At 37.6% G+C, this 27,591-nt stretch overlaps 1 protein-coding gene across 1 annotated transcript; it reads left to right on the top strand.

The window, feature by feature from the left end:
* Positions 1-6,120: 6,120 nt before the first annotated feature.
* Positions 6,121-26,211, top strand: NAA30 (N-alpha-acetyltransferase 30, NatC catalytic subunit). The gene is made up of 5 exons (XM_019725789.2): positions 6,121-6,273; positions 6,539-7,307; positions 11,172-11,295; positions 13,075-13,130; positions 22,804-26,211. Exons 2-5 carry the CDS (start codon positions 6,540-6,542, stop codon positions 22,939-22,941), a joined length of 1,086 nt encoding a protein of 361 aa, XP_019581348.1. The 5' UTR covers positions 6,121-6,273; position 6,539; the 3' UTR covers positions 22,942-26,211.
* The last annotated feature ends 1,380 nt before the right edge of the window (positions 26,212-27,591 follow it).

Genomic DNA, 27,591 nt, shown 5'->3' with positions numbered 1-27,591 from the left:
TTAAAATATTTTATACTGAATAGATTTAATAATGCAATGACCTTTAATGCAGATGCTACTAGAAGACTGACTATAATCTAGAAACTATAATACTAGAAACTATAATCATCTTGAATTTTACTTCACAAACATCCTTTAGAGTTTTTTGTATTTCTCAATGGAAGACAATTTTATTAAAAAACATTTTATGAAATGGTTTGGAAAGTAAATTAATGCTAATATTATTATGCCAAGTACAAATAAAATGACACTAAAAAAACAACAACTAAAAGATTGGCTAGAGGCAATTAACTAACTAGTTATCTGAAGTGGATTGAGGAGAGGCTAAGTTGGGCAGGAATTACTTCTTGCAATAGGCCAAGAGTAGCAGTTTGGACAGCTAGTCTGGGAAAGTTCCTCACCTGTACCACCTCTCTCAATAGATCTAGGAAGTTGCTTTTTGTTTTGCTTAACAATAGGTACAGTGATAAGCAAAACTGCCCTCCTCCAAAGCTCCCTGAAGTGCAGAAAGACTAAGAAGATCAAAGGAACCATTAGCCACTCCCTGAACTTCAAAGGTTTCTCCTATGGGAACTCTGCAAAGCAGCTGTGAGTTTATAGATCACTCAGAGACTTCCATTACAGTGTATAAATATAACATTACAAATATTTTGGTTACCATATTCTTTTTATTTACTTACTATGTTGCATTTAAGGTTTTAGAGTTTTGTATATATATTAAAATGAGTAACATGTCAGAATATATTAGGACTAGAGACCTATACATCCCCAATGAGCACTGCGGCACTGTTCTTAGCACTATGTTCTTTCTGTGCTTTCTAAACCTAGCTTTTACGTATCTTGATTGTTTCTGTGTTTTAGCATTCAGAAAAAAGGTAACAAAACAAGCATTTTATTTCATATAATTTGTGTTTTAATGCAATATGGAAAGAAAGTCTGCAAAATCATTTACCTTTCCTGGACTGGTTTCACAGACCCATTCCCCACAATGATGAAACATTTCATGCATACTGTGGTGACTTATAGCCCAAATAACTCAGTCAGCCATGTGTATGTAGACAGTTATGTTGTCATTGAACACATTACCTCCAAGTGTTTATTTCAATAATAAAAAATGCATCTGGAAGTGACCATTTTAAGCAAAAGAATCTTTAAGCAAAAGACCCTAGAAGACATGACTAGACCCTTAAAACCCTCGAAGACACTTCTCTTATCACATGTAGTGATGAGAAGTCGCATATAAATAAACTTATTTTAAGGCATTTATACCAAGAGAGAGATCTACAATCTGAAAAGGTGTAAAGCAAGGTCAATCTTTGATTCATACATTCAGAATAATGTATAATGCATCTAGCCGTTTAAAAAAAGGAGAAAGACATAATTCCCACCCTTAAAAGTCTTCCATTCTAGAAGAAGCCTCAGATGAGCAAAGAAGTGGTGTAAACAAGTTTGGTCACAGACATCCAAAGCACTCATGCAGCAGGGAAAGGTCAGGGTTTTTTTGCAAATGGTGATGAGGCGTGTGTGTGTGTGTGTGTGTGTGTGAGAGAGAGAGAGAGAGAGAGAGAGAGAGAGAGAGAGAGAGAGATTAGGAGTAGTGAGGGTAATGATTTCAAGGACCAGTAGCAGCATAAGCACAGACACAGAGACCAGAAATAATCTTGCATATTTTGGGAACAATAAGTTAGTAGTTCAGTTCCAAGTTCATTCATTCATACATACAATATTCATTTATTGAATATTTTGAGTTGAAGTTGTGAGTGGCAAGAAATAACTTGTGTTTCAAGGTAAGGTCATCAAGAAGACCTTGTTTATGCAGTGAACATAGAATGTGGTCTTCCCAGCATCCACACCCCATTCTTCTAACAGAAACTTAATTTTATTTAATATACACCTCTTCCCCACACACCCCTATGTTTCCAAAGAAGCTCACCCATCCTTAGCCCCAAGTAGCCTAAATGGGGGTATAGGATAGATGTTGAGGAAAATTTGCCTTCATTGGTTGATGTGAGTTTTATCTATTAGCTTTTGTCTGTTCCTCTGTGAGGTGATTTCTGTGTTGTGATCAGGGGTTGAGTAAATTCCCCCTTTGGTCTCATTCTCCTGAGCAGGGGAGATATGAGATGATGTTTGCTGTTCTGTCTGTGCTGTGAGGTGATGGTGAGCTTATGGTTAAAGAAATTCTTGATCAGGGGTTGAGAGAATTCGCTCTTTGTTCTGTCTGTTTCACCCACATCACCAGATGAAATGAAGAAGTAGCTAAGTTATATCAGGACGACGTGACAGGCACGTTGCCAGGCTTTGGAAGACCTTGGGCTGATGGTCCCAAGCAAGAACAGTAGATATTGCTTATCCGGATGAATTGGCCCTTCGGCTGGATGGGCAGCATTCATATCAGCAACTGCTGGACCCTCCCCGGACCTGCCATTCCTGGAGGGGGAGGCAGGAACACAAAACTTGGCTCTGGGGTGCATCTAAAGAGATATATAAGACAGACCTCAGGTGGGTTGATTGATTGATTGCTGTTTCAAGAGATTGCTATTCAGAAGATTTGCTGTTTCAGGACTGCTTTTTAGGATTGCATTGTTTCAGAGTAAGAGATCAGAATGTGCCTCAATGGACAGTAGACAGTTCTTTTGTTGGTGAATTGTCATCGTTCCAGCATCTTTGGGAACTTGTATGCAGCTTGCAGTATCAGAAAACTTCTTAACTTCCAACAACAACAATGCCAACAGCAGCAGCAGTCTTGGGAACTAGCAAACAGTGGTGTGGGAAACACCTGAGTTGCTCTCAGCTACAGACCTGGCAAGGTTTTGATTTATGACTTTTCCAGTGCTGTTCCCCACCCCGGTTTGGTGAGCTTTTGGCATCTACTGTAATAGTTACTATCCAATAAAGCTTATTACTGCTTTTGGATACTCCTTACTGATGTTATTTGTGTATTTAGCCAAGTGACTTTAGATCAATAGTAAACACGTGTTGGGATCTCTTAAACTTATATGTATGTATACTCCTTTGACATGACATTGTTATCAATGTATATAGTTTAGTCTTAACCACCTTTACTTTCTGTCATTAGCACGTTCTATTAATTGCCTTTGTCTTTTGCTATTGCATATTGCTAAATAAATTGATTAGATATTGCTAAATAAATCCATTAGCTCCACTCTAGCGTGTGTTTCCCCCCCGCTTTTCTTCCCTCCCCCCCGCCCCCCGTCATTACAGGGGGTAAACTTAGGCTCTTTCTAGTGACTGAGTCAGAAATAGCATATGACCAGTTCTGACCAAGGAAACACAGAGAGGTTTGCTAGAGATTTCTGGGAATGTAACTCACGTAAGTTCCTGAAAGCGTCTCCCTTCATCTTACTGGGCATGAATAAAGAAACACCTAGCCCCAAACACTTATGGTGACCATATTATTACTATGAGGGAAACCAGCTTTAAGATGGAGCTGACTCTGAATGGCAGGAGAGCAAAACAATCTGGGTTCTCAACACTATCACTGAACCAACTAACCCTGAACTTCATCCTGTCTCTGGTTTACATCATCTAATTCACTCCCTTATTTTTTTTAAAGCTAGATTGAGTTGGTTTTTCTGTTATTTGTGGCCACAACGCCCTAACCAAAGTTTAGACTTTATTATTTGGCAATGTGGAGTCACTGAAAATGTTTAAGCAGGAGACTGACATAATCAGTCTGCATTGTATGAGGACAGCAGTGGCAGAAATGTTGAGGATGGATGGGTGGGAAGGGAGACTGGCTACCATTTACTGAGGGCTTACTATGTGCTTTGTACTAAACACTTTTATGTATTAATTCATTTAATCCTTCCAAAATCCCATGCGGCATGTAATACTATCCAGATTCATAAGAGGAATCTGAAGCCCAGAGACATTAAATTGTTCAAAAACATGAAGCTAGTAAGTGGCAGAGCCAGGATTCAACCCCAATTTTATTATAGATATGCCTTCATTCCGAGCCATACATGAGTATATCAGAAGCAGCTCATCTCACTCTCAGCCTCAAACAGGCCTAATTGATAAAGTAAACCCAGCTGCTTGCCAGTGATTGACTCAGGAATAAAATGGTGACCCAATTCTGGTCTGGCTTCTAACCATACTGCATCCGTCATAGGATTATCATGAAAACTAAATGGGCTATGGTTTATAACATACTAATGCATGGTAGGTCCACAATAAATGCTAGCTACTACTATTGTGATTATAGACTACTGTTATCAAGAAAAACTGACAAGGCATGTTCAGAGGAGGGCAAAAGAGAGTCGTATGACAGAGCCAAGGGAAGAGCACAGGAGAGGGGCACGGCAGGATCAAGTGTCACGAAGGAACAAAGTAGCATGGGAGTTGCATGGGTCTACTCTTTGGGACATAACGCATGACTTTTGCCAGAGAGGTGTTGGTCGAAGAGTTGAGGTGGAAGCCCACCCATTGGTTGAAGTGTGAACTTGTACCTCAGTGGAGACAGTGGCTACCTGCTGCATATGAGCAGTCTCACTGTGATGGAAAGGAGAGGAAGGAAGGATGGTGGCAGGGGTTTCCATCTGGAAACTTTCCATCCTTCCTGTGAAGTCATTGCTCAGAGAGACAGTTGTCTTTTCAGAGTCTCATAGTTGGCAAATATGCCCACATCATGAGAATGAACTAATCCTATTTCTATTCCTAAAATAATGCTACCATCATATCAGCTACTACTCATAAACATTAGTAAAAAAGAAAATATTTTATAGGTGTAAGGACAGATTTATTAGAGAAGTCATCTCACTTGGAAGATCTTTATTGGGAAGTTAATACTGGGATATAAAGTGGAGTCACTGGAGCTTAGATGTCAGAAATCTCATTAGCTTATTAATTAGTATCGTGTTTCCCCGAAAATAAGACCTAGCCAGATGATCAGCTCTAATGCATCTTTTGGAGCAAAAATTAACATAAGACCCGGTCTTATAGTAAAACATGGTCATAGTAAAATAAGACCCTGTCATATTAATTTTTGCTCCAAAAGACGCATTAGAGCTGATCCACCCGCTAGGTCTTACTTTCGGGGAAACAGGTTAACAGCGATGCTCAGTGCATGCCACAGAGTGTAGATTATGGCAAAAACTTGCAAACATAATCAGTAATAGAATTCTATCCCTGAAAACGTCCATCTGCTGCACACCTGACCAGCTCTACAAACCAGTTGTTAAAAAATTTAATTTGCTCCGAGTGCGTGTGAGTTACACAACCTGCGTTCCTCTTAGAACAAATCTGGTGAAAACCGGCTGCGAACGAGCGAGAACAGAGCGAGCAACAAGCCCGAGCGCGCGCGGCAGTTCCTTCCTCCTGCATCCGCTCAGACCACTCGGCGGAGAGGGTGGGGAGGACGTTCAGGACGCCTTTTCCCGGTGCTTCCCGCCCAACTACATTCGAATCACAAGTGTAGGAATGTGCGTGTAGTCGCTGTCACTCTTTTCCATCCTTTCGAACTCTTCCCAGGCGTGCTTTCCAACACCTGTTAATCACCTTTACTTCCCATTTTCCTGGGCGGGGTGAGGGGGTTAAGGAGAGAAGACAAGGGCTACCTGTTCACCTTCTCTGGCCTTAAAGGGGCAAAGACTGGTTAAACTTCATTCACATTTTAACTTCTTCTCCGTCTCAATTTCCTACCCTGATTTGCTCCATTTTCAGGGACTCGGGTAACCGCCCCTCCCCCTGCCCCCTCTCGCCCCCAGTCCGAGCAAACGTTAAACAACGTACAGTTAAGGAAAAGCATTCTTAGGAGTTTTGTGTCTGGCCTGGCCGGCAGGCCCGAAGCTGCGGGCTTCGCGTCAGCTCCGTGGGGGCGCCGGGCTTGGAGCAGGGCGAGCACGTCGGGCCCACTCCTCCCCGGCGCCGCGTTACAAACTCCGCGGGCTCGGGAGCCGCAGCGCCGGGCCGCGCGGGCTGGGAGGCGCCGACTGCAGAGCCCTCAGCAAGTTGCCCGCCCCACAGCCGCGCCCAGGAGCGCCTCCCTCGGAGCGCGCAGGAGACACCTTCGTCCCCGCCCCTCCCCAGGTCACCTCCCTCCACGCCCCTTTCCCTCGGTCCCGGCAGCCGGCAGGCAGGGAAGTGTCGTAAAGCCAGGCCCAGGAAACTTTACCCGGGGTAACAGCCGAGGCGCTTTACGGCGACGGCGGCTGAGTGTGAGCCTTGGCGGTGAGGCGACCGCGGCGGCCAAGGAGGCGGCGGCGGCTGAGGTGGAAGAGTGGCGGCTGTGGCGGCGGGGACCTGTGCGGGGTGAGCCGCGTGGAAGGGACGGGGAGGGGCAGCGGTGACAGGCCTGGCGGATGGGCCCGGGCGGACGGGGACGGTGGCCGGCTAAGCAGCTGGGCGGCGCTGAAGAGCGTGAGGGGGGAGCCGCGGAATTGGGGGGGCACCTCCGTGAGGGACGGTTTCTGCCTTTGTTACCCCCACCTCCGCCGCCCCCCGCCCGCAGCCCCCTTTGCTCCGCGCTCGTCGGCAGGGTCTTATGGCCTCCCCTCTCGGTCTGTGTCGCCTCTAGGATGGCGGAGGTACCGCCTGGGCCTAGCAGCCTCCTCCCACCACCAGCACCTCCGGCCTCGGCGGCGGCCGAGCCCCGCTGTCCCTTCCCGGCGGGGGCCGCCCTCGCCTGCTGCAGCGAGGACGAGGAGGACGACGAGGAGCACGAAGGCGGAGGCGGCGGCAGGAGGCCCGCGGGCGGCGAGGCGACAGCGGCGGCCAAGGGGCATCCGTGTCTCCGGTGCCCTCAGCCGCCGCAGGAGCAGCAGCAACTCAACGGATTGATCAGCCCCGAACTGCGGCACCTCCGGGCGGCCGCCTCCCTCAAGAGCAAGGTTTTGAGCGCGGCGGAGGCGGCCACTTCCACGGCCACCCCCGACGGGGGTCCCAGAGCAACTGCAACAAAAGGAGCGGGGGTACTCTCGGGTGAGAGCCCCTCTCACTGCCTCCCCAATAATTCAAGAACTGCGCTCCCCAGCCCCGCAGAGGCAGCGGCGGCGAGCGATCCGGCGGCGGCCCGCAATGGACTGGCGGAGGGCACCGAGCAGGAGGAGGAGGAAGCCGAGCAGGTGCGGCTGCTGTCTTCATCCCTGACCGCCGGCTGCAGTTTAAGGAGCCCCTCAGGCAGGGAGGTTGAGCCTGGGGAGGATCGGACGATACGTTATGTCCGATATGAATCCGAGCTACAAATGCCCGATATCATGAGACTGATCACCAAAGATCTGTCTGAACCCTACTCCATTTATACCTATAGATATTTTATCCACAACTGGCCACAGCTGTGCTTCTTGGTAAGTGGATGGAATGAAAAGAGGGTGAACCCAGCAGAGAGATCCAGTCCATGCAGGGCAGGGAGTGTGAGGGCTGAGCATGGCACTGGTATCCTTCTGCATTTCATAATACGTTACCTGGTATAAAGTGCGTGTACACGCTCCTAGTTATTTAGTGCAACTTTTGAAGGTAAGACTTCATGATCCGGGTTAACTTCATAGTGATGTATATTCAACAAGCCTGTACGTTGCATGTTGGGGGTCTTGTATCCTGTACTTACAAGCATGTTGTTTCTATTGAATTTTACTGAAGAAAGGCAACATGGCGCTGTTGAGTATTTATGATATGTGAAGGCAAAAGCCACTACCATTATTTGTTGTTTTAGCATCGATTTACTTGCACTTGGTAATTCCCTGCAAGACATTTTGACAATTCTTGAGAAATCCATCTTTTTGATTGTATAGCTTAGTGGTAATCTGAAAATATAACCTTAGTATTGTAGATAATGGTAGTTATGCTGTTTTCTGTGTTCACTTTGCTCAGTTTAGTATGTTTGTTTAAATTATGGCAACTATTGTATATTCTAGAAAACTGCTCTTAATAGGATTCTAACCATGTTTCAAAATAGAACTTCTTAGATATGTCAATGTCAGTGACTATGGGAAAATGATTTTTTGGCATTATAAATGTCATTTCGTATGCCACTGTAATTGCTAAAAAATTGTAGATTTAATTTTAAGTTAACCCACAGAAGCATACAATTGAGTCACATTTTAAATTGAAATAGTATATGTATTTCTGTTAACTTCAGATAATAGTTGTGTATATATGATACTTAGTCATCTTTTTTTTTTTATTACCTAGGCCTCTCTCAACTCTGCCATTTTAGAATCTAATAAACTTAATATTGGTAAACTTTAATTTTGATTTTACACAGAGTCCTCCCAATTCATCAGCTAATTTGTACTTTAACCCTTAGCTTAACAGTCAGTTTAACAATAAATTCTGAATATCTAGAAATGGAGATATGCACAAGTGATTGACCTGTAAGATTTACTAGTATAAGTATGAATCTAGTGTTATTGAACATAAAACAATAGCTAAACAATTAAAGGCCAGGTAGAACTGGGGCCTTTTTATTGGCATATAAAAAATTTGAATTTCCCATAAGAACTAATTTAAAACAAATATAAGTGTGTATGTTTATTTTAAATCGTATCATTTTAGAACTGTAAAGGATGCTAGAGGTAATCTAGCTCAACTTTATTTTTTTTAATGAAAAAATTAAGGACCAGAGTGACTTAAATGTTTAAATCTACATATTTAGTGGCAAAGCTAGTACTCAGGTAGTCTGGTCTCTCATCGAAACAAGAACCTGAAAAATGACACACCATTGACCATTCCACAAAGATCATTGTGTCACCAACGGACAGTTGTTCTTACAAACATCAATCTCAAGAGATTAGAAACTTCCAAAATGTTCCTGGTTTCCATGAGTAACCTGTAATGCTTCAAATGGAATGTATGAGGTTGAACCTTAGAAAATTGCCAACACTTGACCATATTTGACCAACAAAAAAGATAGTTTCTTATGATTCTTTCTAGTAATTGTAACAGATGTGAAAGTAGAGTACTATACAAATGGGAGGTACTGTCAGTTACTCTGTATTTAACTAATTATCGCTACCTCTTTTGAGTTCATGGTATTTTCAGTTGTTGGCACCTCTTTAAACTTACCAGTGACGTATAGTACTTCCGTTTATTCTAAATTTAATTTTCTGGCTTCCTCTGGAAACATTTTTTTCCCTATTTGTAGTGTTCTGGAATTTGGGAATCTCTAGTTCATATAATTTATATTCTTCAAGTTCCGTAGATTGGCAAGCCTTTAGCTTTGTAGTGTTAAGTCTTAATCTTGCCAGGAATTTTTCAGTTCCCATTGTTGAAAAAAGAACACATGTAATACCATGAGTTCCAAATGCACGTGCAGAAGCTTTTATTTGGAAAAGTTGACAACGGTTTAGTGATTCTTGTAAGTGTATATTCATCAGCAAATTTATCAGGACAAAAATACAGCATTGGCCTTCATCTCTGCCAACATCTTAATAATAATGTATCATATATTGGGCTTTTATTTTTAAGTGATGTGTACAACTTGATTCTTGCTTCTACAGATTCTTAATTAGGAAGAAATCAATCTAGTCTAAGAGGGAACTAACATAATTGCTTATTCGTCAAAGGACAAAGAATATCTGTTGGAAATTCCTATCTAATTTAAAAGTATTGTCCAGTTGTATCTAGTGGTTTTAATTTTTTCCTCTTTTGTATGGACCATTAACTGTGAAGTGTAGCTGTCCTGCAGTTTTGTATCATAGATTTATATATATTTCCATTTTCTGGACCTTATGATGTCAGGCCAAAGTTTTTTTAGTGTACCATTTTGTCTGATGCGTGCACACACACACACACACGCACACACGTATATATTTGAAGTGAGTTATTTTCAAATAAGAAAATGCTGTCCGAGTTGTTCAACTAAGCAACTTTTGTGTCTATTTCAGGTGTTAATACTGAAAGAAATGTTAGTTTTCAAAAGAATTTTGAAAGAACCAGATTGATTTATCATGAATGAAAATGGAAATAACAATTTTAGAGGTATATTGGCCCAATCTAGTTTTTTATTTTGTGATGAAACAGAAATGAATTAGTGTGGATTGTTGAATTTAATATACCTACAAAAGGATTTTTCTGACCTGACCTAGTTTAGGTTTGAATGAAATGGATTAGAATTATCTTGCCTAAAAGATTTCTCCACAGTTTTAAATAAGGCTTTGTAATTAATTTATAGAATGGCGGACTAAAAAAAAATCTCACAACAAATTTGAGTTATAATAGGTATTAAGTATAAATTGGGCTTTGCTTGTTTTTAAAACTATTCCTGGTTTAAAGGAAAGTTGAAATAGTTTCTTCTGGAAATTTTATTAAGCGATAATTTGCAGTTTCCATATTTTTTTAATTAGGGCTTTTTACAGCAAGCAGGTATTTCTGGCTGACACATTATTAAACAGTTGGAACTATTGCCCTATTTATATTTACCAGAATACAGTATTACCAGGACTTTTTATGAGTGATGGAATTTTTGAGAAATATTTCGATGGTGGCATTTATTTAGCAGGTATCCTTTAACACTCTGGAAAACTACATTTTAAAATGGAAAGCTCCGTAAAATCACAGAAGCTCTGATTTTGAGTTATAGATATTCTATGAGCTTTATGACAATGACACATTGTCTGGAGTGTTCTGAAAATGAGACCATAGTGTATATCTAATCTTTGTAGTACGTCCATAACAAAAACCCCTTGGGTAAGGAGTACCGTAGAAACAATCATTTTTCTGAAAAACTTTTACATTTTTTTCTGATCAAAATCTAACTCTTGCTGTTCAAGTATAAATATGTCATATTTGTTTTTTACTAAAGCTTTATTCATATTCTTTCTTTATTCATATTTTTTACTAAAGCTTTATTCTCGTATTCCCCCATTCTTAAATCTGAAACATGTAGGTCTTTATTGCAAATAATTATAATAATAAACCTCTTACAAAGTACTTGAAAGTTTACCTTGTGGGAATCTGGCTTTGTCTCTTGTGCTGTGATAATAAGCATAAGAGATTCATGTCCTAAAGAATGTTGAAAGATTTCAAAACTAGAACATTTGAAGGAGCGCTGGGATTTAGATTTCTGAAACATCTGCTTTCTAGCTAGAATTCTCATGATCTCTTCCTCCCTCGAAAATGCTGACCAATGGTTGGTTACTGTTTCTCTGGGTGAGTGATTGTGCAGTACCTGATGGCAATGTGTTCTTCATAACTGTTTGTTTATTTTTAAGGCCATGGTAGGGGAGGAGTGTGTAGGTGCCATCGTTTGCAAGTTGGATATGCACAAAAAGATGTTCCGCAGAGGTTATATAGCCATGTTAGCCGTGGATTCCAAATACAGGAGAAGTGGCATTGGTAAGAAAATATTATGTCTCTAAAAGAATGCATAAGTATTTTCTTTTTTCTTTTTTGAAGCAAAAGACTTAAATGTAGATATGTAGAAATGAGCATTAAGGTACGAGAAAAAAATAAAGTTTTTATTTCAAAATATTTCCAAAATGTTCTTCAAATGAATTTTTAAATTAATGTTTTGATTGTTTGAGAGATTATCTTTCTAATAAGTCACAGGCAATCAGTGTGTACCTTAAAACATTTTTTTGATCATATTCAAAATGCTTTACATTATACTACCTAGTGCAGTTTTTAATATCATTATTAGGGTCCTCGATCACAGCCCTCAAGGAGCTATCTATACTTGGGTTAAGTGGACCTCAATCAAGGCAAAATTGTGGAGAAATTGTTACCATTTTTTAGTACTAGTCATCAAACATTATACTAGCAATTCAAGGAGAACCAAGAGAACGAATTCTTACTGTTCCCAAACTCAGTCTCTTTCTTCGGTCTACCTTTCCTGGCATTTTCAGTTAATCTTTATAATGGTCATTAGAGTCAGCTGGGTGGTTTAGGCCCCTCCCCTTGAGAATCTTGTTTGTCCTGTTAGAAGTAGGGTTGAAGCTTCCCCAGGTGACTGATGTAAGCCTGGTTAAGAGCCACTGTCCTAGTATGTAGGATCTACTGGCTCTTTGCTCAAGATGGAGGGTCGGGTAGACGAGCACTTGTCTGAGCGTGTCAAGTTCTGCGATGTATTGAAGCTAAGGAAGTATTCATGAAAGATTTGCTGCCTGTATCAATATTATTAACAGTTTTGTCCCTTGTAGTTTTTATTTTTAACTATTAGTATTATTGTCCAATTTAAGACTGTTTCACACAATCTTAGATGTCATGAGAAATCATTATGAATAAGTTTACTTAATACATTAGGCTTAACCAGCTTTTCTTACAGTGTTATAGTTTAGTACTAAAATTTTCAGTGAATCAGGCTTGTTATATAAGCCAAGTTTGAGTCTTTGATGCATTAGAAAGAGCTAATAAGGACTCATGGCAAATGGTACACAATTGTCTCGCTAGTTCAGAGGGCAGAAACCGGTGGCTTGAGGGTTGCATCCTAGCCCTCAGAAATTTTGTTTGTCCCATGTAATGCGTGCTTGCTCATGTGAATGGTTTAAACATTAAGAGATTTCTTACCAAATTTGGATTTCTTTCTTAAAATCTCATTTGGCAATCGTTTTACCTTTAATACAGCAAATATACCTGACTCTAAACTAGGATACATTTTGCTAGACATTTACAGACACACCACTGACATCATTTGGGCGTGCCAGACTTCAGTGTGCCCAGGCTCACTATAAGGTTTGTAGGAACCAACCCAGTGCCTTGAGCCCATTCTGGGTCACAGCAGTTCTGGTGTGATCTTTGGCAAGATTGGTTCAAGGGTTACTCAGTAAGCTCTGGCCAGCTTGAGTTCCTGGGTTGTTCTATCCATACCACGTTGCCTTTTTCTTTTCTCTTTCCTTCAAACAAAAGAGCACAAACTCCTGCTTGGAGCAAATAATTACACCTGAGAAAAAGGAATATATCAGGAGATAGGTCTTTGAAGAGGAAATTTATATTGTGTAGGTTCTATTGGCCTCTCAGTTTAAATTTAAAATTTTTCTCAATTTGAGGTAATCTGTGTATCTGCAGTGGAGATAGAACTCAGCATTTGACATTCCTATACCTATTATGATATAATTTAGATATATTTGAGAAATTAATCACAGTTTTCCTTCATTAATACTCAGATCTATGTTCTAGGTACTAACTTGGTTAAGAAAGCTATATATGCCATGGTTGAAGGAGATTGTGATGAGGTAAGTCTTTCTAAATGGTTAAGACCTTTTATCCTGGGCAGTATTCTACTGGGTATTTTTATAAATATTCCATAATAATTGTACTGCAGAATTCTTTGCAGTCTATTATTATACAAATACAGCTTGTAGTGAAAATTATATTTCATTTACAAACATGAATTTTGACCTAGAAAAATTTTAAGATGGTAATGAGAGCTAAAATTTGTTTTGTGTCAAAATATAAAGGTGAAACGTTAGACATTTCAATAAATAATTGGTATTCATAGGAGTTGTTAACAGTAATTTAAGATAGCTCTTACTACAAACCTTATTGTAATTCACTTGCATATTGGCCTTAGTTTCTCTCTAAATAACACTTTTTTTTTTTAACTACTATGAACTGTTAGCCCATCTGAAGGACTTTTCACATTTGAAAAAGTCAGCATTAAATAACGATAAGTCTGAGAGGAGGGGAAAAAAGACAACCACTTTTTTAAACGTAGAACTATTTATAAAACTAAGAGCATCTCTGTTCAGCTTGTTTGTAAGGCCTGATGGCAGGTATAATTTTTTGTATCCTACAGTCCAGGCTTTATGCATGTATATTGTTTTATACATCATTGAACAATAAATAATGGTGATGGCTGGGAATGTTAAGATTTACTATTGTATAATGTGGAAGTAAATAAGTATAAACTAGGAAAGTGTAGATATCTTTAATATGACAATGGTGACTAAGAAGGAACAAAGTTGTATTTTTCTGTATAGTAACTGAGTAATACAAGTGACAATTGTCTTTATAATTGGAGAGCAAATATGCTTTAGAGAGTTCTCAAAATACTTGAAATTAGGTAATTTTTTTGTCATACTAACCTTAATTAGTAACTTGTCTTGGTTATTTTTAGTGTTTTTGTTTTGTTTTGTTTTGTTTTTATTGTACAAAACCTACAGAATCATTAACCTGTGTGTGTATATGTGTATGTATTTTTGGGTACAAAATCCCTTTCACTATCCTCGTGCTCTTCAACTCTTCATCCTTTCCTCTTACAGCTACTATTAAGCTTTCAATGTGCATCCTCCCATTTTCTAAGCATACCTTTCTGAAAATGTGTAATACATTTTTTATACAAATGAAATTATAATTACTATTTTGCAATAATTACTTTTTCCATTTAATAGTATCTCATGAACACGTTTCCATGTCAGAATACAGAGATGTACTGCAGAGTATTTTTATGCTTGCTCGCATTAATTTGTATTCTGACAGATCACACCAAGTGATGGTTGTATGAGAAGGCCTACAGACATATTGGGCGGTACAGAGAAGTGCTGGGATTTAAGGATGTTTAATTTTACTCCAAATAAGATAATTTACACATGGTGGAGGATAATTTACACATGGCTCACAGCTTTTAATATCAAAAAGTAAAAGGTGCAGTGACTCTGATAATTTACATGACTGGTAACAAATTTGCAGAAGAGAATTGGACTGCATACATTCATGAGTGTGTCTCTACGTTTGGACCATAGCCATACTAGCTTAGTCAGCACATGAGGAAGAAAGTTAGGCTTCACAAAAGTAGCAGAACAGTTTGGAGAAATCTTTGGGATGATAAGACCATGTTTTGATCCTCTACTGCCACTGAGTAGAATGGTTTCCAGCAAACAGGGATGCTATGAGCAGGGACTATTATGTTCCTTATAGTTAAGCCTTTTCTGAGTTATCCTCGTCACTATAGGCTGTGTGCACACAGGCTGTGTGCTTTACCTTAACTGATCAAATGTTTAAATAGTACTGTTGTTTTTTTGTTTTTGTTTTTTGAAAGTTCAAGGAATGACATGGAGATTTCAGTCTCGAGGTTAAATCCTAAATTAGTGATACATTTTATGGTAGAAGTAGTTTTTTCATTGTGGGTCTAAAACTTTAATTTACTCATTTTTCTTACTTTTATAACAATGAGTATTACTTAGACTGAAATGGAGAATAGTTCCATGAACTTATTCCAGTTGTATGGTTTTCAATAGATGGTGTTTGCAGTATGAATAGCTCTGCCTCTGTGTTAGAGAACTTTTCCATGGTTTAAAAACACTACCTGAGTCCCACATTGTTGAGATAAAGGATTTGCTGTATGAAATGATAGAACTCTTGTTTAGTTTTTATAAGGCTTTTACTCTCCCTTTCATTGAGTTTTAAACGAAAGAAACAACAAACTCTTCTGTCCCCTTTTCCCTTCTAATTTTTGGTGGTAGTGTGTTTGTTGGTTCTACTTCTTTATATTGCCATTTCATCCCATTTGTTTGCTTTCTTCTCCCTCCACTCCAGTGTAACTACTTTTTCATTGATGTATTTGCTAGACCCAGTAGCTCCTTGGTATTCCTCTGCTTATTAAAATACTTCTCCGTGTTTAATACCCAATTCAAATATCAACAATTCCTTTAAGTTTGCCTTAATCCTTCTGGGACAGAATCTGTTGCACCTTCTGGACTTCCCTTTTTGTAATACAGTAGTCCCCTCTTATCCAGTTTCACGTTACAGTTTCAGTTACCTGCGGTCAACTGTGGTCTGAAAATATTAAATGGGAAATTCCGGAAACAAACACTTCATAAGTTTTAAATTGTGAGCCGTTCTGAATAGCATGATGAAATCTTGCGCCGTCCTGCTCCATCTGAATCATTCCTTTGTCCAGCATATCCATGCTGTATGGTACCTGACCTTTAGTCACTTAGTAACTGTCTTGGTTATCAGATTGACTGTTGCAGTATTACAGTGCTTGTGTTCAAGTAGCCCTTATTTTCTTAGTAATGGTCCCAAAGCACAAGAGTAGTGATGCTAGCAGTTTTGATATGCCATTAAGAAGCCATAAAGTGCTTCCTTTAAATGAAACAGTAAAAGTTCTCGACTTAATAAGGAAAGGGGAAAAAAATCATGTGCTGAGGTTGCTAAGTTCTAAAGTAAGAAACAATCTCCTATCTGTGGAATTGCCTAATTTATAAATTAAACTTTATAATAGGTATATGTATAGGAAAAACTATAGTATATGTAGGTTTGGTATTATCCGTGGTTTCAGGCATCCATAGGGAGTCTTGGAATGCATCCCCCATAGATAAGGGAAGACTACTGTCCTTTGCTTAAATTTACTTGTTCAGTCTGTCTTAGCCATAAGGAGAGCAGAGATGCCTTTTACTGTTTACTGCTGTATTCTTAGTGTTGCATTTGTGATATAGTACATGGCTCATAAATAATTTGTTGAATGTTTAGTTCTTTTTTTCCAGCATCCTATTTGTACCGCTTTTTTTTAAAAGTACTGATGAATTTTGACTTACACAGTCAGTTGTTATCTTGTTTTTCTCTCTGAGCTTTTTATAAGCTTTCTGGGACCAGCAATCACTTATTCTTGTACACAGTAAGGTAAAACAAATGTGTCTGCAGGGTTAACCAAGTTGTTAAAATACCTTTTGGTAAAAACAAAATTATATGTAATAATAGTCTTCTACATAATCCATTGTTCTGAGGAAAACTTTGAAATTATGATTCACTAAAAGTACAGTGACCAATTACAATACAACCAACCTGTAATTTTGCTTTCATTAAGTTAGGCTAATATTCCTTTCTTTTAAAGTATTAAGAAATGTTGACAAATTATCAGAAAGACATTTGAGAAGGGTTTTAAATTACTTTTTCTCTAAGGTTGTACTGCTGTTTTTTTATTCTTAGAAAAAGAGATTTTTAAATCTATGAACCTGTTAACAGAGGTACATTTGGAAATCTTGATGAAGTCTTTCTATGTACATCCATCCAGTCAATTGTTACTTTCTATTCTGTTTGCAGAACTTGTGACCTTGAGTCATGTTTATATTGCTCTTGGTTGCCACTTGTCATTTTAAGATAAGTTCAGAGTATATTAAACCAAAGTTAGTAATCACAGAATTGAAATGTAGGTCATGTTTTTGCCCAAATAATGATGATATACTCTCTTGGTCTAATACATATTTTTGTTTTGCCTTACTATGACTTTCCTAACTTTTTATATCAGAATTAGACATGTTAAAATAGCATAGCTAAAGATATTTTTCATTTTTACAGGAGCTGGCTAAAAAGTTATAGCATCAATAAAACAAAGTTATAACAAACAAATGGGCTCGTTGCTTCATGAATAGGAAACGCATTACCCATATTGCTGATCTGGCTTGAATTTGATTGCACCCCCATGTGCTCTGGCTGTCGAGATACTAGACCAAACATTTTGGATTTGTGTTTTACATTAGAGGAAATAGTAAACAAAAACACATCTAAGTAGCATGAATGAGTTTTCTAAAATGTAATTTTTAAAATAGGATTTGTGTACCTGAAATAATGAATCCACCTGGTGGACATTTACTTTTATGTACTTTTCTTGAAATAAATTTGAATGGGGCAGGTGATTGATCAGCATGATGAACAGTGCTTTACTTTTTAAGCTATAGATGTCCTTGAAATCTCATGTCTGGAAATTTTAATTTCAAAAGTTATTTTTAGATTTAAGGCGTGATTACCATGATATTAATACTCAGTACTAACTCATATGATGAGACTACACTGGAATCAAAATGTCTTACTGGAATCCATTTGCCCCTCCCCCTTAGCTCCTGGCACCTATCATTTACTCTTTGCTTCTTTGAGTTTGACCGTTTTAGTTTCCACATGTAAGTGAGATGCTGCAGTATTTGTCTTTTTATGTCTGATGTATTTCACTTAGCATGTCCTCCAGGTTCAATGATGTTGACACAATGGCAGGATTTCTTTTTTAAGGCTAAAAAATATTCGTGTGTGTGTGTCTGTGTGACTTTTTCTTTATTCACTCGTTGATGGACATTTAAATTGTTTCCATATATCAGCTACTGTGATAATGCTATAACGAACATGGGAGTTGAGATATCTTTTTCTTTTTAACTTTTTATTTATTTATTGTAAGTGTGTTTTTCCAGGACCCATCAGCTCCAAGTCAAGTAGTTTCAATCTAGTTGTAGAGGGCGGAGCTCACAGTGGCCCATGTGGGGATCAAACCGGCACCCTGGTTGTTAAGAGCACTGCAGTCTAACCAACTGAGCTAACTGGCTGCCCCCAGATATCTTTTTGAGATCCTGATTTCAGTTCCTTTGGTATATACCCACAAGTGGGATTGCTGGATTATGTGATAGTTCTAAGTTTAATTTTTTGAGGAACCTCCATACTGTTTTCCATAATGGGTGTACCAATTTACATTTCCACCAACAGTGGCCTCATTTATTTAAATAACCTGTAAAAAAACCTGTTACATGTTAACAAAATAAGATACATCTTATGACAATGTACAAAATGACTTTTAAGGTTTTGTGTTTAATAATTATGTTTAACATTTTTAATTTAACTAGAAACATATTTTTGCTATGAGACTGAGACTGCTACTGTGTTTCCCCGAAAATAAGACCTAGCTGGACCACCAGCTCTAATGCGTCTTTTGGAGCAAAAATTAATATAAGAACCAGTATTATATTATATTATACTATATAAGAACGGGTCTTATATTAATTTTTGCTCCAAAAGATGCACTAGAGCTGGTGGTCCAGCTAGGTCTTTTTTGGGGGGAAACACTATAGGCAAAGAACAGAGTAAAATGGAGTTATTTAAGCTGTAAGGATTTTGGTTGAGTAGTTTAGCCTAATTAGAGAACTGGGTATGAGAAGCCTGGGTGCCAGATTTATCTGTTACTTACTATAGTAGTTGTGTGATTGTAGGCAAGTCATTTAACTTTTTACAGTCTTTCTGTCTATGTACTATGATGGTAATTATGATCTTAAAGGGATGTAATGAAGAGCAATAAAAGTGTTCATTCAGCAATATCTGTAAGTTGCCTCTGAGGTGCCAGACAGTGAGCTAATGCTTAGGTTCTAGCAGTGAACAAGCCTGCCCTCCCTCCAGAGCTCCCAGCCTCCAGTATTAAAAAAGGCTTTCTAAACTGTAATGGTTTGACTTATTCTAACAATGGTTTGTTGCTAAGAGAATCCGTGGAACTTCACTATAATCTTTTTTTCTGTTAGGTAGAATTCAACTTTGCCAAGTTTCTTTAAGACCAAAATAACCTCATTATCCTTTGACTTCCTATGTAATTAATACTCTCTTGATGTGAACTAAAATAATAGTTTTATAGTGCGTTTCCAGTATAAACCCAGATTCTCTTTTAATACAAGAGTAAAATAAATGATTAAGTATTCAAAAGTAGTTACTTTTTTCTGGCATTTCTATTGTGTCAAATAATACATGATCTCTGTTTAGAAAATGTCAGTGTGCCGAGAGAATCTTTTCATTTTCACTAAGGTTAGCCCTTTGTGCAATTTTTTTTCTATGTAATTCTAAACCTCAGGTGTGTGTATATTTATATAGTTCTAGTTAGCTGCCGATGTGAGTATTTTAGATTGCCAAATATTAATGAACATGGGCTTAGATCCCCTTCATCACGTCTTAAGTAGGTTACAGGCTGTACTACAGCTCCCATTTGCTGCTTTGTTTTACTTTGGAAAACAATCAGGGAGGTAGAGAAGAGTGGATACTATTAAGCTTTAGTTCAGGTTGGGAGTCTGGCCTTGAGTTTCATTCATTTGTAAATTGGAGATAATATCTCATGGGTTTATTGTGAAAATAACATAATGACAAATGAAGGTAAAATGCTTTACATAGCACTTAGTATGTTTTCAATAAATATTAGCCCTTTTTTAAAACTGTCACTCTTTATTTCTGTGAAATCAGTTCCAAATTTTGTATTGTTGCAGCTTTATTGCTTCTCATATTAATGGTTTTGATTTAACATTTTAGCTGTAATTAGGTGCTGGCCTAAAACAGAATTCTAGGAATTACCCAAGAGAATTGTTCAAAACTGAAAACTTGTACTGACCCGACTTGTTCCAGAATGGAAGATGGCATATATTAATAAAAAACGAGCAGAGAGAAATTGTTGACTTTTATTTTTAAACCAGTATATGTTAGCTGTACAACTTTTATTTAAGGCCTTCTTAGGAACATTTTTCTCTTGATTCTGAACTATTAATTATTGTTTTATAGATCTTTTAATTAGAAGTTTGGATTTAGTTTGTAATTTGCCTTAAGAGGGTACTTTTTGGGGCCTGGCCCGGTAGCTCAGGTAGTTGGAGTGCCGTGCTCCTAACTCTGATGTCACCGGTTCTATTCCCACATGGGCCAGTGAGCTGCACCCTCTACAGCTAAGATTGTGAACAACAGCTCTCGCTGGAGCTGGGCTGCTGTGAGCGGCCGACCTGCCATTAGCCGCTGTGAGCGGCCAACTGACGGACTGCCTCAGATGGGGGAAGTGCAAGGCTCATGATACCAGCATGGGCCAGGGAGCTGTGTCCTACACAACTAGACTGAGAAACAATGGCTTGAGTGGAGTTGGGGGTGGGGGGTAGGCAGAAGAAGAGGGAAAAATAAATAAATGGCAAAAAAAAAAAAAGGGGGGACTTTTTCTTTAAGTACTCCAGTCATTTAAAAGCTTGGCAATACTGTTTGTTTAATATTTATATAATGTATGTAATGAAAGGTGCTGAGAATGTATGTAATTAACAAATATTTAAGAGATTTCTGTATGTCAGGCAGTGTTAGGTGCAGAAGAAACAGCTGTGATCACTGCCCTTGTTGGGCTCATCAGCTAGGAGAGATGACATACTCATCAAATGTTAAATGAGAGTGCGGTTGAGTAAGGAGCAGTGCAAAGTGCTGTAGGATTGTATAAAAGGAAAGGAATACTCCACTCAGTCTGGAAGTGACAAACTAAAGCCAAAAGCGAGGATAGGGACAGCATTCTTCCAGACAGAGGAAACAGCTTATGTGAACAGTCTAAGAAAAGATCTCTCTGAGTTCCTGAAACTGAAAGTTTAGTGTTGATTGTGGAGAGCAAAGCAGGAGACATAAAGCAAAAGTTGGCAGGGTAGGTGGAAGCCAAATCTGGATGGGCTTTTTAGGTCTCTTGATTATCTTTAACTTGTGGACTTTATCTTGAGGACAGAAGGGAGTCACATGGTTTTAAGCAGGGAATTAACAAGAACATCATACTTCTTACAGAGAATGGGAGACATAGAGTTAGGAGGGTCTTGTACTTACAGTGAAAGTTGATAGCAGCTTGGACTAGAGTGATATCAATGGTGACAGAAAGAAGAGGATCAGGTTGAGAGATTTAAGAGAGAAAGTTGAAATACTTGGTGTTTAGACGTATGGGGAAGGTTGGAGAGCAAAGAGGTTCCAAGATGACGCCTAGGTTTCAGGTTCGAAGCATTGGTGTGATGGAGATCTTGTTACTGATACACGGAATTGTGGAGGAGTTGATCATGAGTTCATTTTTGGATATGATGAGTCTTTTTCTCTGTTTATATCTTTTGCTTGGATTCTTGTCAGATTTTTTTGATAGTTTGAGATAGAACAGAAAGAGACTCAAAGGCTTCACTTGGGCCTTTGTTACGTATATTTGTATTTTGCTCTTTTTATTCCACTCGAAAAACATTTGATGGTTATAACACCCTGAAAGTAACTGTAGCTCACTGTGTTGATAATTCTCAATGAGGCAGGTTGAGAATCAATAGAAATGCAAGTAGAGCTATGTATATAAAAATTGGGAGAATGGGATAAAGGATGTTTGAAAGAGGAAAGTACAATAAATGAAAGAAAATCACATTCAGAAGTATCGGTTATTCATTGTTCAGTAATATTAAAAAACACCCAGATAAAAGTTATCACTTTGTGTTTCTCTGTTCAAAGTGTTGATGATATCCATAGTGTCTAGATGGTGGTTCTTAGAATGGAGTCCCTGACCAGCAGCATCAGCATCATCTGGTAATTTGTTTAAAATGCAGATTCTTAGGCTCCACCCTAAACCTACTCAGAAACTCTGGATGTGGGGCTCAGCAGTCTATTTTAACAAACCCTCCAGGTACACTAAAATTTGGGTATCTTTGGTGTAGATTCAGCAAACTTTCTCTGCAAGAGGCCAGATAGTAGTAAATATTTTAGGCTTTGTGGACCATATGTTTCTGGTGCAGCTGCTCAACTCGGTCCTTGTAAACTGAGAAAGCAGCTGTAGACATCATGTAAACAAATGGGTATGGCTATGTGCCAATAAAACTTTATTTACAAAAACAGACAGTGGGCACATTTGACCCAAGGGCTGTAGTTTGCAGACTCTGATAGACTCTAGACAAGTGTGGTAGTGGGTAAATGATGACAAATTAATGAAAATAAAGGAGTTGGAGGTTGATATGAATACTTTAAAATACTGGTTTATTTTCTTAAACGGTTGATTGTTGATTTTTTTTTTCTTTTCGTCATCTTTATGTCACACTACTTCACAGGGAAATAACATCTTTGTTTTAGTATAAAACATATATTCTCATTACTAAAAATTCCAAACATCACAAAAATCAATAGAAATGTCCCCAGTGTTCCCACTCACCTTGGCCCAAAAGAGCATTGCTATTAAAATTTTGATGACTATTGTTTTTTTCTGTACATCATTAATAACGAATGATTTCATCATTAATTTTAAAACAATTAAGTATGGTATGTTTTTCTTAAATATTTGACCTAATTGTTTATAAGTGATTTGTCAAATTATGAAAATATAAATCAGTTTCAATTATATAAAATTATAACTTAGTTTTCTCTTATTTTTTGAAGGTTGTTTTGGAAACAGAAATAACGAATAAGTCTGCTTTGAAACTTTATGAAAATCTTGGTTTTGTTCGAGATAAGAGGCTGTTCAGATACTATTTAAATGGAGTTGATGCACTGCGACTTAAATTGTGGCTGCGTTGAGAAACTGACATCAAGGAACAACTTTCCAACCACGCAGAATCGACCTTTGCATGCAATGCAATTTGTACAGAATTGCTTTGCAGGTGGATTTAGTAATTTTCATGCAGTTCTTATCTGTCAGTGTCTCATTGAGTGTCGCACAATATTTGTTGCACTTTGGCATGGCGCATTTGTTCTGAATTAAAAGAGATTGTTTTAAACTTAAAGAGTTCTTTTGGTACCAACAAGATGTGCCAGTTCATAGCCAAGATTTGTTTGTTTGTTTGCAAAGTCTGCTGACAATGTTATTTACACAGTGATCGTTTTACCACAGAACCAGTAAGTGGAACATGATTTTTGTTCCTTAAAAAAGCCAATGTAGATTGTAAAAATCTCTAAGTATACTAACATTTCACATGAAACCTGCCATAGTTTTCTGAAGGGGGTGGGGAAAGCTTCAATTTTAGGTTTTATTTTTTTCAATATTAAATCTTCCATTCTTGAATATTGGTACCTCAGTGATTAGTGAATGAAAAAAATGTAGGGTTGGTTGTGTCTTACAATGAGTAAAGGTAACAATGAAATTGCGTCTGCCAGTGCCTGTGTAGATAAGTATATTTGTCTTCATCTCTAGTTTTTTAATGCATGCTACCTTTTCCTTTTCTTTAAGGCCTTTGCAAGCAAACTTTTGTTTTTATTTAAATTCTAAATTTGATAATAAATTATTTCAGATTTTTATAATTTGGATGCTTTTTCCAGGTGAATGACAGAGTGGTTTACTTTAGAAATCCCTTCTTTCCTTACAGTAAGAAGTTGAATCTACTTGGAAAATCTTTGAGAAATGGCTCAGAAGGGATGAGAAAAGTTGATGGAGCCAGGAATTGCTAGGTTTTTGGATGCACTTTTTTTTTTGAGAGTGAGGGAATTTGGGGAAAAGCATAATTAATGTAAATTGGTATGATTTTATTTAATCAAAATTATTGCTAAGCTGTGAAGAACAGCTTTAATAATGTTGGAATTTTTTCCCCCACTTGATTTGGATTCTCATTAGTTTCATTTCTTAAAATGTTTCACTTTTGGTTCTTGGTCTTGGAAATAAATTTCAAGGTGCATTGTATCCATTTTAAATTTTAAACTGATTTTCTTTCCACTTATTTGAGCAAATTTTTTGGGGGGAGCTTTGCTTTAGTTCCTAGAAAAACAAAAGGGAGAAATGGAAATTTTTTTGGAATGAGTTCTTAATGGGTTTTCTTAATAGCCATCACCATGTTCATTAGTCACATCGCGTTTTGGCCAATCTGTGCAATGTAATAAATTTTAAAGTTACTTGCTTTCAGTTGAGTCAGGAAACCTGTGATGGATAATTTATTTAACTGGAAAACCTAGGTACCCATGAAAAAAAAAGATTCATTTTCTGTGAAAATGTTTTATAGGAATCTATGTTGTTTTTCTTTAATTTGGATATGCTTTACTTCTGCTCTAGGATTTGGTTTGAATTTTATTTTATGGCTATAATTACTGTACTTTTAAAAACCCTACCTCCATTAACAGTTGGTAAAAGCCCCCTTTCAGGAAAGTTTGTTGTCATTATTATTATTATTTTTTTTAAAGGAAAGCTGCTCTTTGCTCAGTGTAATGTCTTGAAAGTGAACATGGTTAACAAGTACTTTTAAAATAAAGATACACAGATTTGATGAAAATAAAATCTTCCTGCTGGTGGGATCATTTATAGTTCCTTATTTTTAAAGAAAACGTTTTCTTTCCATTTTGTATTGCTCTTGAAAGTTTAATGGGCAGTATTCTGGCTATATTAAAAATGACCACACAATACTCAGCTTTCCAGCTGACCGTTTTGAGCATGTTTTTTGTCCAACTTTATTTGGGCTCTAGCATTTAGAGGAATGCCAATCATTGTGATGCTTCTGTTATTTTTAATATGGAGGGAACTAAAGTAAAACAGTTCAGTACTTAGGTTACCAGATTTTATCTCACCACTTTACATTTGACTTGCTGGTTCATAGGTAATGATTGTTGAACATACATTTGCTTGACTGACTAATGGGGACAGTTCTGATACATGCTGGATTTTCAGTTCCACCATTTATGTTTTTGGCAGGTTGTCAATGAAACCATCACTATTGACCTTTTCTTCCAGAATTGACCGTGTTTTGCTGAACTGACTGGGTGTTTGTAAATATAACCATAACCATCTGACTAAAAAGTTAGATGGTTGCCATATTGTTCATCCAGGTATATGTTGAATGTCAGTATCTACTATATGTCTTTAATTGGGTATGCAAAAATTATTTACTTAAGTAGACTAAAATTTTAACCTCTAGCACAATAACCCAGCACCAGAACTAAATCTCTATTCCAGTTGAAGGAGCATCAAACATTAATTTACTTTTTGATATTAGGCTTTCATTTTTCTTACATAATCGTCCAACAATTCCATTTAAAATTGATAGAGTTCACTTGGCTAAAACTGAGCAAAATAGGTGCAACTTTCTTTTAAAGGGGTGCTGCCTCTTTAAGACTGACTGTACTATCCACTGACACTGGTTTGGCAGTTTATACTGCTGAACATTTTATACATGCTACCATGAAGCTATATATGTTAGTACGAAGCTAACGGGTATACTACCATTTTTGATGTGGGCTGATTTCCCTTATGTTAAAATGAAACTGCTCTAGAGTTCACAGATCAGAAACCAGACAGTAGTTCTTGAAGTGGAAGCCAGCAAAATAAAAAACAAAAACAAAAATATTAAAAATTGGTTTTCATGTTTTCCGCCTCTTCCCCAAATTACCCTCTCCACTTGCTTGACAAATCTGTGTAAAGGAGTTTGTCACATGTTTTAACTTTACCTTGCCCTGTGTTATGGTATTGGCGGACATGTATAAGACTGGGTGTGTATATTTATTATGGTGTCTAAAAATCATGAAGTTCGTCATTTTCTGGGAGCATAGATAAAAACAAATTGGTAGTGCATCACAGTTATTTTTCAGTGCACCATGACATCCCTAAAATGAGTGCTATAATGTTACAGGGCTTTCAGGTTTGTAAAAACATAACCATAAATTATATTGACGTCAGATATGAGTTGAGTATCTATAAAATATCACGTGTATCTCAAAATATTGGACTGCTGTTTGATGACTGGATATTGCTGCATAATTTTCTTCTATTGTCCCGTATCCTTTTGGAGAGAGAGATTTAATGGGCTTTGAAATGTGCAAGCTGTCTAAATAAGATGCAGTCAAATAAAGTATGGTTAAGTTGTGTTTGCATTTTTCTTTTAGATACAGCTGTGTGCATTTTATGATTGAGTTGTTTTACTAAGAAAAAAACCAAGCAATCTATTCTGTTCCCCACTTGCTGCCTCCCATCCAAGAGTTATTTGGAAGAAGTGATACACAATTGTTATCTCTCTATTTTGTGTTCTAACAGAGTAAATTAGAAAATAGCAACACGAACTTGATTTTCCTAAAAGTATTCAGTTAATCATCTCATATATCAGACATCAATGCAAATGAGAACATACTAAACCAACATTTTTTTGTCCTTGTTCCATAGCAATTTATTCCTAAGACAGTTTTTATTTTAATTTACTATTTTTTGTTTGTACTTAAACAATTTTTTTGACCCTTACTAAGACACCAAAGTAAAATAGAGCATTATATAAAAGGCTTTTGCCATTCTTGTAAGAAGCTTTAAATGGTATTTGTGCGTACTTTCTTATTTCAAGATTTATGGATACTAATGGAAAGAAGAGATCTGTTTTAATCATGTTTGCTAAATTACTTTCATCATGCATGCCAGATCTTCACTTTGTTCTTTTATAGTCATGTTATGAAAATATCTGAGTTCATGTTTTACTTGGGCCTTATATGGAACTTTAAATACTTCGTAAATTGTCTAAGTGAGGACCATAAAGTGATACTTTCCTTTCACACCATGAGCATAGATCAGTATTAACCTGTAACCCAGATATATAGTGATACTTTTAAACAACTTTAAAAAAATAAGTTTGTAAAGTCGCATGCGCATATGGCACATGGCACTTTCTTCAGATCAGTGCTAATAGCACTTTTTATGATAGAAATAAGTGTTCTTTGTGTTCTCCAGTATGCTAGCCCTTATTCATGTGTAGCTACTGAGCCCCTGAAGAGTGGCTAGCGTAATTGAATAAGTGAATTTTTAATTTTGTTTAATTGAAATTTAAGTAGCCTCATGTGACTAGTGGCTACTCTATTGGACAGCATAGCTTTAGATAATACTTAACTAGTAATAACTGAAGAAAGCATTTTTTGAATAGGATTTTTAAGACCATACTATTTATTTATTGAAATATGAAATCGAAGGGTCACGATTAAAAACTGTCTCTAAGCAATAGTATAGCTGCACTGTTTATGTTGACAGTCTATTTCATTAATACAGTATGTGACACCACCTCTCTCCCTGCCCCTGTTGTGATGCAGCCCTTCTGAGAAAAGTAACCTTTTCAGTTTTTATTATTTGGAAGTTCTTTGGGATGCAGTGATGCACAGATTGAAGTGCCACAAAATTGGTTTCTGATGAGACTTGTATCTTTTTAGCATTAAATCATTTTACACAGTTGAGCCTAATAATTTCTCATTTTAGATGAATTTGAAATCATATCACCTCTA

Source organism: Rhinolophus sinicus, linkage group LG03 (assembly GCF_036562045.2).
Source record: "Rhinolophus sinicus isolate RSC01 linkage group LG03, ASM3656204v1, whole genome shotgun sequence".
Classification (NCBI taxonomy): Eukaryota; Metazoa; Chordata; class Mammalia; order Chiroptera; family Rhinolophidae; genus Rhinolophus; species Rhinolophus sinicus.
Note: the sequence above shows the minus strand (reverse complement) of the source record. Positions and strands in the feature narration are given on the sequence as shown.

What these genes read in the sequence shown, in the direction of transcription:
- NAA30 (XM_019725789.2), top strand. Translation starts at nt 6,540, where the DNA reads ATGGCGGAGGTACCGCCTGGGCCTAGCAGCCTCCTCCCACCACCAGCA. An exon ending in GGCCACAGCTGTGCTTCTTG is followed by an intron (nt 7,308 to 11,171) that starts GTAAGTGGATGG and finishes TTTATTTTTAAG; the next exon opens with GCCATGGTAGGGGAGGAGTG. An exon ending in TTGAAGGAGATTGTGATGAG is followed by an intron (nt 13,131 to 22,803) that starts GTAAGTCTTTCT and finishes TATTTTTTGAAG; the next exon opens with GTTGTTTTGGAAACAGAAAT.